The sequence below is a fragment of the Danio rerio genome, chromosome 3, assembly GCF_052040795.2.
Source record: "Danio rerio strain M-AB ecotype USA chromosome 3, GRCz13ab, whole genome shotgun sequence".
NCBI lineage: Eukaryota > Metazoa > Chordata > Actinopteri > Cypriniformes > Danionidae > Danio > Danio rerio.
In genome coordinates this window covers 2,275,969-2,293,674 of record NC_141023.1, presented here as the reverse complement: position 1 = coordinate 2,293,674, position 17,706 = coordinate 2,275,969, and the positions used below count along the sequence as shown (strand labels likewise).

The 17,706-nt window shown below is 39.8% G+C and overlaps 2 protein-coding genes across 4 annotated transcripts in view; both read left to right on the top strand.

Annotated features, from left to right (window-relative positions):
• The window catches only part of a2m3h (alpha-2-macroglobulin 3, member h), a 30,718-nt gene extending 16,869 nt beyond the window's left edge, over positions 1-13,849 (top strand). Inside the window, exons 1-34 of one of the 3 annotated variants that reach the window (XM_087243388.1) lie at positions 2,831-3,065; positions 3,872-4,055; positions 4,337-4,493; positions 4,940-4,992; positions 5,070-5,090; positions 5,178-5,343; positions 5,414-5,498; positions 5,578-5,692; positions 7,148-7,268; positions 7,396-7,505; positions 7,580-7,750; positions 7,831-8,055; positions 8,119-8,331; positions 8,399-8,548; positions 8,930-9,055; positions 9,132-9,225; positions 9,378-9,531; positions 9,609-9,834; positions 9,905-10,028; positions 10,101-10,222; positions 10,291-10,342; positions 10,419-10,502; positions 10,842-11,018; positions 11,308-11,383; positions 11,450-11,606; positions 11,676-11,750; positions 11,837-11,999; positions 12,075-12,259; positions 12,470-12,691; positions 12,763-12,884; positions 13,126-13,207; positions 13,285-13,365; positions 13,580-13,685; positions 13,767-13,849. In XM_087243388.1, the coding sequence (XP_087099514.1) occupies positions 2,926-3,065; positions 3,872-4,055; positions 4,337-4,493; positions 4,940-4,992; positions 5,070-5,090; positions 5,178-5,343; positions 5,414-5,498; positions 5,578-5,692; positions 7,148-7,268; positions 7,396-7,505; positions 7,580-7,750; positions 7,831-8,055; positions 8,119-8,331; positions 8,399-8,548; positions 8,930-9,055; positions 9,132-9,225; positions 9,378-9,531; positions 9,609-9,834; positions 9,905-10,028; positions 10,101-10,222; positions 10,291-10,342; positions 10,419-10,502; positions 10,842-11,018; positions 11,308-11,383; positions 11,450-11,606; positions 11,676-11,750; positions 11,837-11,999; positions 12,075-12,259; positions 12,470-12,691; positions 12,763-12,884; positions 13,126-13,207; positions 13,285-13,365; positions 13,580-13,685; positions 13,767-13,807 (4,380 nt within the window). In that variant the 5' untranslated portion in view covers positions 2,831-2,925 and the 3' untranslated portion in view covers positions 13,808-13,849. 3 annotated transcript variants of the gene reach the window in all.
• A 2,230-nt stretch (positions 13,850-16,079) lies between these two features.
• Positions 16,080-17,706, top strand: part of a2m3g (alpha-2-macroglobulin 3, member g) — a gene marked incomplete at its 3' end in the record, with an annotated part of 29,432 nt that continues 27,805 nt past the window's right edge. Inside the window, 3 exon segments of the mRNA NM_001114556.2 lie at positions 16,080-16,311; positions 16,615-16,798; positions 17,097-17,253. Of these exon segments, the coding sequence (NP_001108028.2) occupies positions 16,172-16,311; positions 16,615-16,798; positions 17,097-17,253 (481 nt within the window). The 5' untranslated portion in view covers positions 16,080-16,171.

Genomic DNA, 17,706 nt, shown 5'->3' with positions numbered 1-17,706 from the left:
GGAAGGTTGCCGGTTCGAAACTAGCTCGGAGCGGGTTGGGTGGCGTAGGAATGGCGGGGTTACATTGGTGCCGTGACCCGGATGGGAGTGAGGTTTAGGTGGGTTAGTGTAGCAGAGGTCAGCTAGTAAGTGCTGTGCAGGTAAACCTCACTCCTCTGACCTCTAAAGGTGCTTTAGCGTTAAAACGCTGGAGGCCATGGTCTTTAGCCTCCTTGGTAGAGCAACCGACTCCAATGCGGAAGATCGCTGGTTCGATACTAGCTCAGAGCGGGTTGGGTGGTGTAGGACCGGCGAGGTTACATATGCATATCAGCCTGTTGTTGGAGACCCCTAATACCAAAAGTAAAGTAAAGTAAAGAACTTTATTGTCATTGTAGTTGTACAACGAAATTTGTTTGGTAACTCACAGAGACCAGCAGCAACATAAAAAGAGAGAAAAACAAACAATAGACATAATACTAAAATATAAGAGGCAAGATAAAGTATACTAAATGTAATAAGTCACATAAAAACTAACAATAGACATAATACTAAAAATATAAGATGTAAGATAAAAATATACTAAATGACCTAAATGCATAATAGGGGCTCTTTAATAAACATCCATTTCCCACTAACTTTTAAGCACTGTTGAACGTGTTTATAAACACAGCTGATTTGAAATAATATTCAGCAATGCTCAACAAAAGTGACTGCGATTGGCCGTGAAAGTCATCAGTTCACCACACTTCACTGCTGTTTACTAAGTGTAAACATAGACGATTGATCAGCTGATGACTCGACTGATTTTCGCAACTTTAAAATGGTCCAGTATTCCTGTATATGTGTTTGCACTTGGTCAAGAGCAGTGAGCTGATGAACTTCACGACCAATCATAGTCATTTCTGTTGAGTGGTGTTGAATACTGTTAAATCAGCAGTGTTCAGCGGCGCTTAAATGTTAGCGGGAAATGGCCGTTTTTATAACTTTAGTATCGGGACAACACTATTACAGACACCACAATGGTGTGCTACAGTGGACTGCATTGTAATATTGCTCACCGGGTTGCATAGGCTGAACCAGGAAAGTGCCCCCTTGGTGTTTACCTGGTGGCATGAACTGAAACCTAGGAGGACACTGAAGTCTATTACTTTTAAAGAGATTTTGATGTTGTTTGATGCTTAATATGCTTTTAATAGTTCAAATTAAACTGAACGGAATGATATTAAAGTAATGTTTACACCATATCTGCACTTTGAAATCATGATAACAGCTGGAGGTTTGTAGTCCACAGCATGTTCATGCAATGTTTACAGTCCTATACTTCCAGCTTTCTTCCTACCGCAGCCTCGCTTTCATTTTTTAAAATGGCGGCCGCATGAAGTAAGCGTATGTAAAAAGTGGTATTTCAAACCACAGCTGTTCGAACTGACTACAAAGTAATTAGTATGATGGTGAAAAACTACATTTCTAGTCAAACCATCCTTGTGCAATCTTATACCAAAAGCAGAAATAAGGGCAGTATTAATAGCTAAAAACGTGGGAGAGAGTTGCTATTATGCTTTATAAAAAAGAAGACAGAGTTAAAGAGTGGTAAGTAGGCCTAAAAAAGAGCCTGGTAGCAGCAGAGTTAGAAAAGATAGCCTCTAGAACAGGGGTCACCAATCTCGGTCCTGGAGGGCCAGTGTCCCTGCAGGGTTTAGCTCCAACTTGCCTCAACACACCTGCCTGGATGGAAGTATACCAAGTAAGACTTTGATTAGCTTGTTCAGGTGTGTTTGATTAGGGTTGGAGCTAAAATCTGCAGGACACCGGCCCCCCAGGAACAAGACCTACTGAAAAAAACAGCTTAGCCTGGATTTTTCAGCAGGGAGTTTGGTGACCACTGCTCTAGAACAGAAGAAGAGCAGAGCAGGAAAAGAGATAAAGCAAAGTTTAACATCTATTTTGTCTTTTTCTTTACCATGAGACCAAAGCCCAAATACTGAGACATTCAATCTGGACAATCAACACGTGACCACATCGTAAAACCCCCCAAAGTCCACACACCAGGCCCTGATCTAATCACTGCCTTTGGAGTCAGTATGGACCTTCTTGGTAAAACATGCATCTTTTGCCAAATAAACAAATGAATATGATAGTTTTCATTCCTACACATAAAAACCTGACAAATATACATTGCACAATAATAATAAATGGTTACTAATAATAAATATATATAATGCCATGCTTCCCACCTTCTTTATTCAGCCACAATGACTTCTGAGACTTCTTGAGCAAGTTTTGCACTCAAGTCTTCATCGATGCATCCTCGATATCAAGAACACATCTGGGAACTTTCACATGTCCTTTATTCTTGCAGTCTTGAGTATTGGAACTGAATTTCGGCAGTTGATGATCATGTTACAGGAAAACAGCTCTAAGCTGTAAAAGAAAATCACATTACACATCTTTAATAAGAGATTAAGACTAATGCAGTCATGCAGTTTAGGGGGATTGTGCGACATGTGTGTGAGTGCACTTTGTTTAGCACATCCCAACAAAAATAGTGAACCTAATTGCTGCCATTTTTGACTTTGGGGAACATTTCCACAAAGATAAAAGTGTGTGAGAGTGTAATGCAGAAATGTTGATCGGCACACACTTGATGAACTAAAACATTCATTTTTAGAGATAACTTATTTGTGTTGTTATTCAAAACTGTTTGTGTACAGGCCCTGCAAATCAATAATAACCCATTTTCTGGGAAAATGAGATCTGTCAGTGTGAGGTGCTGCGGTCTCTGCAGATGAGCTGAATCAGGTGTGTCTCGTTAGTGGACTCTATAAATGCTCAGTGTTGAGTGTCCTCCAGCATTGTTGGAGCTCTGTTGGGTTCATTGTTTGTGGATTGTAGTAGTCACTTTGAAGGGTTTCTGAAGGAGAGAACCTTGGATGATTGCTCATCATGGCGATGACGGAGATCAGTGTTTGGAAGTGGATCAATCTAGTCCTTTTCTTCTGTTTTGTTGATGGTGCCATGCTTGCTTTGGAAGCCCCAAGACCAAGAGAACCGGTGGTCAGTGCTGATGAACAGATCTCAGGGCCGTAAGTACTATTAATTAGCCTTTAACTCCTTAATCAGTCCCACTTTTGGCCTCAGATAAGAATCTCTTTAATCTGTTCGGGAACTCTTTAGCACACTTTAAATTGTACATAGTCTTGCATGTTAAAGTGTAATTTTATTACTTTTTTCTATTATTATTAGTTGAGCTATAACCCTACTGAATTTATAAAAAAAAAAAAAAACGCTTAACGTGGGTTTTGGCCTTTTTTCCAGACTGATTTCCAGCCTAGTCTTAGCTGGTCAGGCTGGGAGATGACCAAAACCAGCTATGTCCAGCTTAAACCAGGCTTTTTCCAGCATGACCAGCTAAGACTAGGCTGGAGACCAGCCTAAAAATGGCTGAAAAAAACAGGCTGGTTTAAGCTGGATTTTTCAGCAGGGAAATGTCATGCAACTTTGCGAATGAATAGCATTAGTTAATTTTATTTAAGCTTTATTTTGTTAAACTGGTTTTACTGCAGGTCTGATAGAAAAAATGTCTAAAATGTGAGCTTTAGTAAGGTCTAGTTTGGATCTAGTACCAAACATGACCATCTGGGATCCTCTGGCGATCCTATGCAAGCAGTCTCAATGTATTTTTCTCTTTAGCTTTTTCATCTCGTATCATCCACTTGACATGAAAATAACCGGGGTTAAAATGGACCAAAGTATCTGGTTTCGTTCCTAGACTTAATCATTAACGACAAAAGCATGTTTAGAGCTGATCTTTTGTTTTCTGAAAGTAAACTAGAGTTTTTGTCATCAGAGCAAGTCTTTATGTAAACCCAAACCGTCTGTTTTCCCGCAGGCTCTTCTTGGTGACGTTTCCTTCATTGATTGAGTCCGGCTCTGGTGCTAAACTGTGCGCTAGTCTTCTGAAGCCCCAAGGCAGTCTCACAATAACCATTACTCTGATAGATGACAAAAGCGCAGAAACTCGACTCGTGCGTCAGACAACCCAGAGAAAGCTTCACAGATGTTTTAATTTCCAGGTCTGTGATCCTTTAACATGCACCAAACCAGAAGGTTCAAATGTTAAAGTGATATTCACCCATAAAATGAAATTAGGTCCACATTTTAACCTTTGTTTCCTTTTGAATAAAGGAAAATATGCAGGACACAAGGCAGTTAACTTCCATTGTATTCCTACTGTGGATTTTAATGGCTTTCTCCCAAAATTCTTCAGAATATCTGTTTGTTCAAAGCTTTCAAATCTTATTTGATTTTTCACCCAGAAGTCAACATTTTCTCACTGTTGTGCTTTTCTCTACAGGCTCCTCTTGTAAATGGAGATTCGGTGCAGACTGTGAGGGTGGTCGTTCAAGGACAGTCCTTCAAAATGACTGAAGAGCGTAAAGTGATGTTCAGGTCTTACCTGCCTCTGACCTTCATCCAGACAGACAAACCGCTCTACAATCCAGGACAGACAGGTGACTGACAAGTATTAGAGCAGTACTCTCAATAAGATTCATGTATTGAAGCAACCGTCACCTGCTTATGATGTGATAGTACTCTTTACTGTTCAATTATTTTTTTTAATTATTTTTATTTAACTCGAGCTGGTTTGAGGAGAGTAGATGACAATTTATGGTTTTCTTAAAGTGATAGTTCCCTGTTCAGATTTGAAATTACATTTGTAAAATAAAAAAAAATTACAAGTTGCTAATTTTTAATTTTTTTTTTTAAACATTATTTTTACATTCCAGTTCCGTTCTTGATCTTTACTACAGTTAAGCATGCTACTAAATGACATCAAATATTATCCAAACTATTAAAATGGGTGTGGGGGTGGGGGGGGGGGGGGGTGTAAATGTCTTTGTGAATCTGATCATGATTAACTGCCCAGTGTAAAAGTGCTTTATTCTCACTTCTGCAGTGAATTTCAGAGTCGTCACCATGAGTGATAAACTTGTGCCTCTTGACCAAATGGTAAGGCTGTGTGTAGTTGCTTTTCTCGACCTTTTAAAATCTGTGACTGAATGTCTAATTCTAGCTCTGTCTTGCAGTACAATCTGGTGGTGTTGGAGGTAGGAACTTGTTTGCTGCTACTCTTGACAACATTGCTTCTGGATGTTTCCTTGTACTTTTTGACTGAGCTTAACCTTTTTCACTAGGACTTTCGTAATATCCGGATAAATCAGTGGACAAATGTTTCCTCTGTGAACTGGATATTGGAGCTTTCTCATGTTTTGATCCCAGAAGCTCAGGTTGGGACGTACACACTGAGGGCTTATATTGGTGACCGAATCATCTCCCAGAGTTTTGATGTGAAACAATACGGTACGCCTATTAATATCATCGCTAAGTGTTTAACAGCCTTTCTGGGGTCTTACAGCTCTTTCTTGTTTAGTGTTACCCAAGTTTGATGTGACCGTGAATGCACCACAGACGTATAGTGTTGCAGATGCGGGACTGAAAGTTGAGGCTTGTGGAAAGTGAGTGAAGCCTTTAGTTTTCATGCTGCGTGTTTGTCGTCTTTTGGATGGTCTGTTCCTTATCTTTAATGTTTCTCAGGTACACATTTGGGCAGCCTGTACCTGGTCAAGTGCTAGTGCAATTGTGCCGTCAGCCTCTTACCTTCATTCAGGATCCTAAAGTGACCAGCATTTGTCTAAATAAATCCACGAGGGTAAGACCTTTTGTGCAGCGTAGGGTCTATTTACAAACATCTGGATTTTATAGACCAATTACCATTTTTTTTTTTTTTTTTTTAATAAACCTTCAGGATGCACGCAAAAATAATGACAGCACAAACTTGCAGTAAGCAAATGACATCTCATGCGGTACAGAGTTTGTCTTAGAAATTATATACTAATTATATATTCTTTACATGATGCTTTAAGCGTTATATAACAGCTCGTCGCACAGTGATTCAGCAAAATTAATGTTAAAGTGAGCTGCATTTGTCTGACCGGTCCATTTGCGATATCCAATATCCATTGTAAGGGTGCTAAGACGAAGCGACCAAGCATCCAGCCCCAAATATATACAATCTCATTGAAGCTCCAAAGATTAAGAAATTTAAGGCCTGCAAGTATTTGGATGCAAACAACGTTCTGAGTGGTCATGTGCAAGAAATGATGCTCTGATTACCAGATTCAATACTTTTGTAGTGCTTAAACAGATTCTGACTAGCCAAAGATGACGGAACTGTTCAAGGCCTGAGTAATCATGCAGAACAACTACATTCAAACTGCAAACTACATCTGTACGGCAGGGTATGTGAACTTGCACAGAGGGTGGTTTAACCTTATCGCACATTCAGACTCCCTCAATGTAATTTCATAAGTATTATTTGCAATTATATTAGCAGCCAATGGCTATCAAAGTACACTGTTTGCAGTCAAACAGTGTTAATGCTTGTCACTTGCAGGTTTCAGAACAAATATTCAAAGTGCCGTGGTAAACAATATAGGCAGTGTCCCAATTTTTCACTGAATTAATGTGAATTTAAAACCAACTTTACCTCAACTTGCATGTTCATTTCATTCTTGGTTACATGGTTAAACTGCAGACACTGAATGCTGTTTTTGCGGAGATCGTTTTTCGCAATCAAAGTAATGTTTATAATTCAGCATAGCGTGAACTTGACAACATAAGAACTGCAGAGTCAAGCTTTTATTAATTTTTTTTTAATTGGCTAAAAGGAGCTTAATGAAGGGATGACCCAAAGACATCAGCATTAAATCAGTGGTGTGCATGGTAAAAGTTCTTTGCACTTTCGAGTTTGGCATCCTTCCGCAAAACATGACATGTTTACTATTGCAGCTTTTTTTTTTTTTTTTTTTTTTTTCTCCCTCCCCAACTGGGGACCTGTGACGTTGGTTTGTAACTGGTCTAAGTAGGTGTAACTTCTGGATTTTTAAGTAATTGGCATCAGTCCTAAACATTTAGTTCTCTAATTTTACAAAAGCTTGTGCAAGGTTTTCAGCAATCTTCCTTGGTGAATCTCAGATGGTTTTGAAATATTTGTCCCATGTGATCTTTTTAAGAGAAGTGTTTTGGAAATGAGCCCAAATTTTAAATCTGTGCCTGATCTGCTGTTTATTTTTAATTTCTCTCTCCCCCACCCCCCTCTAACCAGACGAACAACACTGGCTGTGCCGCTCTAACACTCAGTACATCATCGTTTTTTGGAACCAGTTTTGAGAGTAACCTGCAAAATTCCTTCGTTGTTAATGTCAACCTCACTGAGGAGGGAACAGGTAAACTACTGGCTTATATATATATATATATATATATATATATATATATATATATATATGTATATATGTGTGTATAAATAAAATGTGCTTTTTTTTTTTTTTTTTTTTTTTCCTCCCCCCGTTTCAGGCATTGTCATGTCAAAATCCACAACGGTGTCTATTACATTTGAAGTTGGCAAGGTCACATTTGTGGATCTCCCAAAGTTCTACAATTATGGGTCAACGGTGAATGGCAAGGCAAGTTCAAATTCATCACTTGTTGCAGGAGTCCATTTGTTGGGTTTCCCTTAATGTTTGCTTTCCCCAAACAGATCTCGGTGTCTGATTTCAATGGGAACCCAATCGATAGCAAGGCCGTGTATCTCCTGGACAGCAGCATATGGCCCAACAAACTGCTGTTCAATTTGACCACGAACTATAACGGATTTGCCAAGTTCTCCCTTGACACGACTAGTTTTCCTAAAGCTGATCTGAATCTTGTGGTATGACTTCTCACTAATTTTGAACCAATGCTACTTGCTCTTGAAAGCAATGCTTATTTATTTTTATCATATTTCCTCAGGCAAGTGCAACTCCACAGTCTTATTTCAGTTACTATTCACCATACTTCACTACGGATTCACAGGTGGTTCAGCTTTCCCAAACTGATCCTGACACCCCAAGCTTTAGTGATCTGTCTATAGTGAAGCTTGAGCAGCCGCTGAAGTGTGGCACCACTTATTCAGTGACTGTCAAGTATTTATTTGTTGGAGAGACTGGTGACTACAGTGCTGACATCATCTATATGGTAAATTAACTGTTTCCTGTTTGACCATATTTGTTTGGTACTAATCCAGCTGTCTGTTGTCAGGTCATGTCCAGAGGAGTGATCGTTCTTCATGGGTTTAAAACTGTTCAAGCTCGGGCTTCTAATACCCTCACGAAGGGCACGGTGACGTTTGATCTCTCAATTCTTGCCAAGATGGCTCCGATGGTTCAGATTCTGGTCTACAGTGTTCTGCCCAGTCAGACTGTAGTGACCGGTAGTGCATCGTTTGACACTGAGAAGTGCTTCTCAAACCAGGTATCTGTAAATCTAGTTGTCTTGTAAGGAGTGTGACATATCTTTCATTGAGCTTGTCTGTTTGCAGGTTTCTCTGCAGTTCTCTCCTGCTACAGCGGTTCCTGGTGAGGGAAGTATTTTGACTGTCTCCGCTCAAGCCGGATCTCTGTGTGGCCTCAGTGCTATAGATCAGAGTGTTCTGATCATGCAGTCAGGAGGACGTCTGAGCGCAGAGGCGGTAACTGTTCAATTATAGTTTAGAAATTAATTTTTTTCTTTTCTCTAGATTCTAAGATTAGCTTAATTAATCAATGGTACGGTATACATTAGAACTGTACTGTACTGTGCCAATCCTTACACGTAACACTTGAACTAAAAGATTTTTAATAGGGTTAAAGGAGCATTTCTTTGAACCATCTGCTTGTCAAAGCTATAATTGATTCCAAAGATGTTTCCAAAAACCCAAGAATTGGTCAACCTATTTGAATGCCATACCTTTCATTTAAATGATCTGCAGTACCACCAACTTTCCATCACATAAATTCACTTTAGTTTACAAGTGTCCTCAGTGCTTTTCGGTAGTTTAAAGGATCCTTTTAGATGTTTCCCCTCCCTTTAGGTGTTTAACATGCTCCCACTGCAATCACTATCGGATTATCCATTTGGTGCTGAAGATCAACAAGACTGCCTAAATGTTCGACCCCGTCGAGCTGTTCCAACAGATCAAGCTTATGACACCTTCAAGGTAAAGTCTTTAGGGTTTTTTATTTTTTATGCCCCCTCCACCCCGATATTATATATTTATTTAACCCATGAATCAGAGTGTGGGGATGAAGATTGCAACAAATCTGCCAGTTCGAGAGCCTGAGTGCCTGAAGTTCAAAGACCTGCTTTACTATCGCAACTTCCATAGGGGTATGTGTTTGCGTAAATGTTTTTTTTTTTTTTTTTTTTTTTTAAATTGCCAAGTGCTTCCACTAATGGAGATCATTATTATTTTTTTACTTTAATGGTTTGCTTCATTTTCTTGTACTTAAGTTTGAGTTTTTATTTTTGTTTTTTCTTAGTAATTCCTTTTCGGGGTACTGGTTTTGCTATGGCTGAAATGGCTCCAGCTCCTTTAGCAATGGCAGAAATTGGAGGAACTAGAGGTTCCTCTGTTGATGTGACCATCAGAACTTACTTTCCAGAAACCTGGATCTGGCAACTTGCTACTGTGGGGTTGGTGTTTATTTTTTGTTATTATTATTATTATTATTATTATTATTATTATTACTATTTTTATTTATTTTCCACAGGGACTCTGGATCCACATCAGTTCCTCTCACGGTTCCTGATACGATCACCACATGGGACACTGAGGCCTTCTGTCTCTCCTCCAATGGTTTTGGTCTGGCTCCACCAGTTCTGCTGACTTCCTTCCAGCCCTTCTTCCTAGAGCTCACCCTGCCTTACTCCATTATCCGTGGGGAGGCTTTTGAGCTGGTGGCCACAGTCTTCAACTATCTGTTGCAATGCCTCAAGGTCTGGGTTCCCCTATTGGATCCACATATGCATGTCTCCTCTGTCCACTAATGCTGTTATTCTTTATCAGATTCAAGTGACTCCAACACCGTCCTCCAACTACACTCTAACACCCATCAATGATCAGTCTTCATCTACTCTCTCTACCAATTGGAGAAAAACCATCAAATGGGCTTTAACTGCTTCAATTATTGGTTTGTTTATTCATTAGTGTGCATATATAAATGAGCATGTAAGGGTCTTCAATTGATTGCTGAAATTTGTAGGAACCGTAAACGTGACCATTAGTGCTGAGGCCAGTCCATCCCAGGAATTGTGCGGCGATCAGGATGTGACAGTACTATCAAGAGGACGCATTGACATAGTCACTAGAAGTCTGCGGGTTCTGGTTAGTAATTATTCTAAGGTTTGACATTAGTTTTTATTTATTTTATTTAAACTGATTCCTTCCTCTAGGCTGAAGGAGTGGAAAGGACCTTCACACGGAGTTGGTTACTCTGTCCAAAGGGTTTGTTCAACTTAAGAATTTAATCTACATTGCTTGATCCTGGTTCTGTCTGCTGATTTTGTTGTTTGGTTTACAGGAAGCATGCTTTCAGAGAGCGTGAAGATCACACTTCCAAAAAATGTCATCCAGGGATCAGCCAGCTGCTCTGTATCAGTCATTGGTAAAGGGATTCCTTGAAGACAACACCATAGGGCTGCACAGCAAGCTTGAGTAGCAATCACTAGTCTGCCAAGTTTGTTGAATTCAATCTGATAAATTGGGTTTCTAAGTGACCTATGCACCAAAAGGTCAATTAGGTTGTTAAACTTATGCTTATCCAAAAACACTTCAAACCATGAGATTGAACTAAGTGGAATGCACTGTGCTTCACATGCTGTATGCTTAAATTGTTCAGGTGTAGTGACCGCTTGTATGTTTGAGTAATTTGATCATGAAATGGGGTAAATGACTTTTTTTTTTTTTTTTTTTTTTTTTTTTTTTTTTCCTCTTCCCTTCATAGGGGACATCATGGGTCGTGCACTGAACAACCTGGCCAATTTGCTACAGATGCCTTCTGGCTGTGGAGAACAGAACATGATCATTCTCGCTCCCAATGTTTACATCCTACGGTATCTGACAGTAACTGCACAGCTCACCCCAGCCATCCGAGACACTGCCACGAGTTATCTTCTGACTGGTATGATTAAAGTCTCAGGATTTAGACCAGGGGAGACCAAACTCTGTACTGGAGGACTGGTGACTTGTGGAGTTTAAATCCAACTGAAACGCCAAGACTTATTTTATGAACAAGAGCTTGTTCAACCAGTTGAGTTGATTGAGTTTGAGCTACACTCTGCAGGACACCGGCCCTCCAGGACTGAATTTGTCATTGCTGGTTTAGGCTTTCTCAGTCATACTGCTTGGTGGGCTTTAGAGTTTTTTTGGTTTTTCTTCACTTGTGCATTCATTTTGTTTGTCTGGAACAGGATATCAAGGAGAGCTGAACTACAGGCACAGTGATGGTTCATTCAGCACTTTTGGTTATGATGCATCCAATACATGGTGCGTGTCCTACAGTTCAAGTCTTGGTGATTTTTAGATGTGTAACTGAACTTGCTCTGTATTCAGGCTGACCGCCTTTGTCATGAGGACTTTTGGTCTAGCAAGGAGCTTCACCTACATAGATCCCAATGTTCTTAAGGGTGCAAAGGACTGGTTGATTAGCACGCAGGGTTCAGATGGCTGTTTCGTGCAGCAGGGCACTCTCTACCACAATGACATGAAGGTATGTCACATTACTTAAACTGCTATTATAAAGCTGAGACTGATCGTTTATGATGCTGTTGTGTTGTAGGGTGGAGTTGGTGATAACGTGACCATGACTGGCTACATTGTTGCATCACTGCTTGAAATAGGCGTCCCTGCCACGGTAAATAGTTTATCCACAAACTTTAGTGTGTCTTTGGATATGTATATCATCAGTAGTTGTGTAGTACTTGTGGCTCTTTGTTCCAGGATCCTGTCATTACAAAGGCTCTGTCATTTTTGAGGCCTTTTGTTGGGAATCTGGGAAACACCTATGTCACTGCTCTGCTGGCCTACACCTTCAGTCTGGCTGGAGAGACCAGAACTCGAGCACAGCTTTTAAATTCCTTGAGAAACACTGCCATTTCTGAAGGTGAATATTAGACATCAATTTGCACAACTTGAGTGGCTTTATAAACAAAAACCAAGAACACCCCCTTGTGTTTAGGTACTACTCTCCACTGGTCTCAGACTACATCTGGGGATACTCTGGCAGTGGAGATCAGTGCATATGTGCTGTTAGCGGTTCTAACTGTACAGCCTGTGACCACTGCTAATCTGGGCTATGCTAACCGCATTGTCAACTGGATTGTGGCCCAGCAGAATCCCTATGGTGGTTTCTCCTCCACTCAAGTGAGTTCAGTTATATTGTATTGCTAACATTAACATAAGTGCCTAATCAGAAGGTACCATATGTATTGTGTACTGGAAAGATAATTGTCAATTAAAGGTTCTACTTCTATACTGCCTGTTGCGTTCACTGTTTGGATGCTAGTGTTTTGGAACTGCTTGGAATACTTAGAGTTTGGCCAATTATTATAATTTTTTTTTCTTTACTCCTAGGACACCGTGGTGGCTCTTCAGGCCTTGGCTCTGTATGCTGCTCAAGCGTTCACCCCTGGAGGCTCCAGCACAGTTACAGTTCAGTCCTCAGTGCCAGCAGGAGACGTTTTCAACTTTGCTGTGACTCCCAACAACCGCCTGCTGTACCAGAGAAATTCCCTGAACAACTTCCCTGGCACATATAGTGTTGTAGCAAGGGGATCTGCCTGTGCTTCTGTGCAGGTCTGTATGTTCACCTAATGTGTGAGTGTTTGTTTCTCCTGACAACTCATTGCCTTGATTTGACCTTGCAGGTTGCCTGTTTCTACAACATCCCAACTCCGGTTACAGTTGCCAGAACCTTGAGTGTTGTTGCTAAGGTGACCGGGGACTGCCAGGCTGCACCAGTCAATCTGATGTTGACCTTCACAGTCAAGTAAATATTGCTTGTGAATTTAAAAAAATAATATTAAGTTGACTGTTGCTTAAGTGCCTAAATTTCTGTAATGTTTGGTTAGCTAGTAGAGTCAACCACCACACGTGCCCCCCCCCCCAATCTAAATGTGATACTATTTTTCTGTTCATTGCGGTTTTGCTTGGTAAATTAACTTGTTGGGTGTTCCAATCATCCGATTTGAAATGCTAATTTGCATGTTTTTCTTCTCTCCCCACCCCAGATACAATGGTCGAAAGCCAGCTACTAACATGGTTCTGGTGGACATCAAGGTGTTGTCAGGATTCACTGCAGACACCTCACTGGTTAGTATGATTTAAGGGTGACTTTGGGACCTTTTGAAACTGCTTGTTTAGTGATATTTTTTTTTTTTCCCCCTCAGCTTGGATCCCCACCTAATTTTGCTCCATTAGTGCAGAGGGTGGATTCTAATGGTGACCGTGTCCTTGTCTATCTGCAAGAGGTGAGGCTGTAGTTTCTATGAAACCCACCATCTTAAATGCAAGAAGATCTTTCAGTTGGTAAAATGAGATTTGTGTAGCTTGTTTGAAACCCAAAGCATTTATAGGTTCCTTTGTCTTGGCAACTTTATTTCCGCCCCTCCGAAGGAAGTTAAACCCTTCAGATGCAGTCTACTCTTCTGAAGAGTGACCCAGTACTCTTGCTTCTGTCTGCAGGTTCCCAAAGGTGCTCCAGTGACCTTCAGTATACAGCTGACACAGGCTGTTGCAGTGCAGAATCTCAAGCCAGCGGTCATCAATATTTATGACTATTACCAGAGAAGTATGTCTTACCATTTGACTTGTTTGTTCTGAATTTCCTGTAGAGAGTGATCATGCTCATTTTATTATCTTTCTCTTTCAGATGATAAATTTGAGACCACGTACAAATCCCCCTGTCCATGATCATGCTTGTGTGGGTTTAAGAAATAAAAGATTTTAAATGAATCTGCTGTCATGTTGCATTTGTCAAGATCCAGAGGTTTACACTAATCTAGCTTGATTTTAAAGTTTATCAATGGAACGGATCTGTTTATCATCTTGGTAATGGGTAAGGTGAATGCAAGACTATCAGCACATGCTCAATTTCTATTTTAAACCGTTAGCCACTCTACAAATGAAGTGGAGTGAAAATAACGTTCATTCTGAAGTCTTTATGGTCTCTTTGGGGCATCACGTTGTACATAACTGTTGAATAGTCTCTAGTACTAGATAGGCTTACATTTACCCTTGTAAAACTGGCAGAAAGCCCATTTCCAAAAAGGCATTATGGTATTATCTTGGATGTAAAACTGGAACAAAGGGAAAAGCTTGAGCTTGGTTATTTTTATTTATTTTTTTTAAATTAATCAGTAGTAACTTGTCCAGTAATACTGCTTGCTAGCTCTTAAAGCTGCGGTCACACTTGACTTTTTAACCCCATAGACTTCCATTCATGTGAATGTGACAACAGCTTACCTGCAAGTTCTGAGCAGATCATTACGGTTTAAACCATTTCAACAAAAGGCAGTGTCAAGTTTGTCAACATGGATGAGGAAACACAATATGACTTGGTACTGTAGGTAGTTTGAGCTTGCCTCCCAGGACATTTACATTTTTAAATAGTGCTTGAGTAAAGTCGAGAGTCATCAGCCACTTAGGCCATGGACCTTTCTCTGCTACCCTCAGGCAGACTGTTCTGCAGGATCTGGTCCTGCACCAGCTGACTTTTTTTTTTTTTTTTTTTTCCCCACAGATTAATGAATGCTAAACACTCGAAGATATTTGTAATATCTGATGTAGCGATTACTTGCAAAAATAGATGATGGTTTGAATGGCTCTCTTTGAAAGTCTTCTGGGAGGGTCTAAATGAATGCAAAAATATGCTTTCTTTGTTTCTAGTCCAAAAACCAAAACACTTAAAACAATTTTTTTTTTTTCCATTAAAGCTTTTTTTTTTTTTTTTTTTTTGCACTTTTAAATTGAGTATTTGCCAGTGGGATATGTGAAATCTTGGTTTTACTTTGAAATGCAAATATTTGGACAATAAATAAAAATTGTAAGCCATGCATTTTGCATAAATTCAATATAAATACAGTGATTAAATAGAATTTGATAGTTCCTGGTTAAGTGTAATTCATACTGAACATTGATATCTTTGCAATATGACTATTGATGTGCACATTCCAATATCAAAGCTGAACCAATACATCATGCAGCCCTACCTAACAAACTTTCCATACCCCTCGCTGCATACCATCAAGATGTAAGATCCATTGCTCTTTAACCACATCCTTATTTAAACAAATTGCCAACAATAGTTTCCACCAACAGTTAAACTGTCCACCTTTTTGAGTGTGTACTTGTCTATCAGTGCCTACATGTGTTTTTCCTGACATATTTATTGGCTTTCATCTATTGTCTTTTACATATTACTGTCAACATTGCTAATCTTAAACATTTATCTCCATTGTGTTCCTTACTCGCTTTTAGTTACACCCTTTTACTAGCAGTGAAATCACAGCGCTCTCTAGTGGTTAATGCACAGCAGTGCTACTAACACAAGACGCATTACCATAGTCTGATTACATGCAGCCGCCATTTTAAAAGTGAAAGCGTGGCTGCGGTGAGAAGAAACTTGCAATGGTGCATTGTGTAATGTATGTGCTTGGTGACATTACACATTGTTGAGTATCTGGCAATAGATCTTATCACCGAGGGGAAAGTGACACATATCTTTTCACTGCTCTCTGAGTGAACCAAAGGTTTGTTCTGAATGGATAGTGAAAATAATAAAGGATATCAGACCTCATTTTCAGCTATGTTAAGGGAAATGGCACTAGTTAGCTAACGTTTTCTTTCCAAAACACATGTTTTAGATGCCATTTATCAAACTTATCAAGCTAATTGCTGCCATTTTTGATTTTGGGGAACATTTCCACAAAGATAACTGTGAGTGAAAGTGATGAGACCCGGATGTTGATCGGCGTGTTGTTAGTGCGCAGCTGCAGGCCGAACTAAAACATTACTTTTTAGAGAAGACTTGATCTTATTTGTGTCGTTATTCAAAACTGTTTCATGTACAAAATGAGAAATTGAGATCTGTCAGTGTGAGGTGCTGCGGTCTCTGCAGATGAGCTGAATCAGGTGTGTCTCGTTAGTGGACTCTATAAATGCTCAGTGTTGAGTGTCCTCCAGCATTGTTGGAGCTCTGTTGGGTTCATTGTTTGTGGATTACAGTAGTCACTTTGAAGGGTTTCTGAAGGAGAGAACCTTGGATGATTGCTCATCATGGCGATGATGGAGATCAGTGTTTGGAAGTGGATCAATCTAGTCCTTTTCTTCTGTTTTGTTGATGGTGCCATGCTTGCTTTGGAAGCCCCAAGACCAAGAGAACCGGTGGTCACTGCTGATGAACAGATCTCAGGGCCGTAAGTTCTATAAACTGATCTCTAACTCCTTAATCAGTCCAACTTTCTCCCACAGATAAGAATGTCAAATTTAATGTTTGGGGAATCTTCAACTCTTTAGTACACTTTATACTTGTCTTTGGTGTTAAAGTGGAATTTTATAAAGTAGTCGAGCTTTTAATGTAATGTAACTGTTTCTAGACTTGATAAATTTAAAAATGCATGTTTAGAGCTGATTTTTATTGCTTCTGAAAGTAAACTAGAGTAACATGTCATCAGTCGAGCAGATCTTGACACAAACCCAAACCGTTTCTTTTCCCGCAGGCTCTTCATGGTGACGTTTCCTTCATTGATTGAGTCCGGCTCTGGTGCTAAACTGTGCGCTAGTCTTCTGAAGCCCCAAGGCAGTCTTACAATAACCATTACTCTGGTCGATGACAAAAACACAGAAACTCAACTTGCGCGTCAGACAACCCAGAGGAAGCTCCACAGATGTTTTAATTTCCAGGTCTGTGATCTTTTACATGAACCAAACCAGAAGAAAGGTCCAATTTTTTTTTAGGGGTGGTGTATCTCCCTTTAACACAAGTCCACATTTTAAACTGGGTTGTCCTTTTGAACGCAAATGAATATATGCAGGACAAAAATAGCCATTGACTTCTATTGTATTTTATTCATACTGTGGCTGTCAATGGCTGCTTTCTCTGAACATTCTTTAGAATATTTTGGTTTGTTCAGTAAGAAGTTGTCAGATCTGAACTGGATATTTCTGGGTTAAAAATCTACTTTACGATGTTTCTCTACAGGCTCCTCTTGTAAGTGGAGATTCGGTGCAGACTGTGAGGGTGGTTGTTCAAGGACAGTCCTTCAAAATGACTGAAGAGCGTAAAGTGATGTTCAGGTCTTACCTGCCTCTGACCTTCATCCAGACAGACAAACCGCTCTACAATCCAGGACAGACAGGTGACTGACAAGTATTAGAGCAGAACTCCCAATAACAAACTCAAATATTGTAAAGTACCTTAAGGCAAATCCTGTCTTTCTCTCAAGTGTTTCTAAAAAGAGTTCCCTTCTGTCAAACAAGAGATTTGTAGTGTTTAGTTTGGTTTCCGTTGACCCCATAGTAGGAATCCCTCCCCCCCTTCGTCTTAAATGAGTTTAAGCAGGTTTGTAAAGAATTGATCCTCAATTTTGTTTCTTCAAGCAGTTCACTTAAACATTACAAACTTTGATTTTGTAAATAAAGTAGTTGATCCTGTACAGTTTGACATTTACCACATCCAAGTGTACTGTTAAATAACATTTCTCCCCAATATCAAGTTTAATTGCATCTTCTCCAAACTATAAAATTAGGGGGGATACATGATTTTAAATTGTCTTAAAGTGAATCTGATCATGATTAACTGCCCTGTGTAA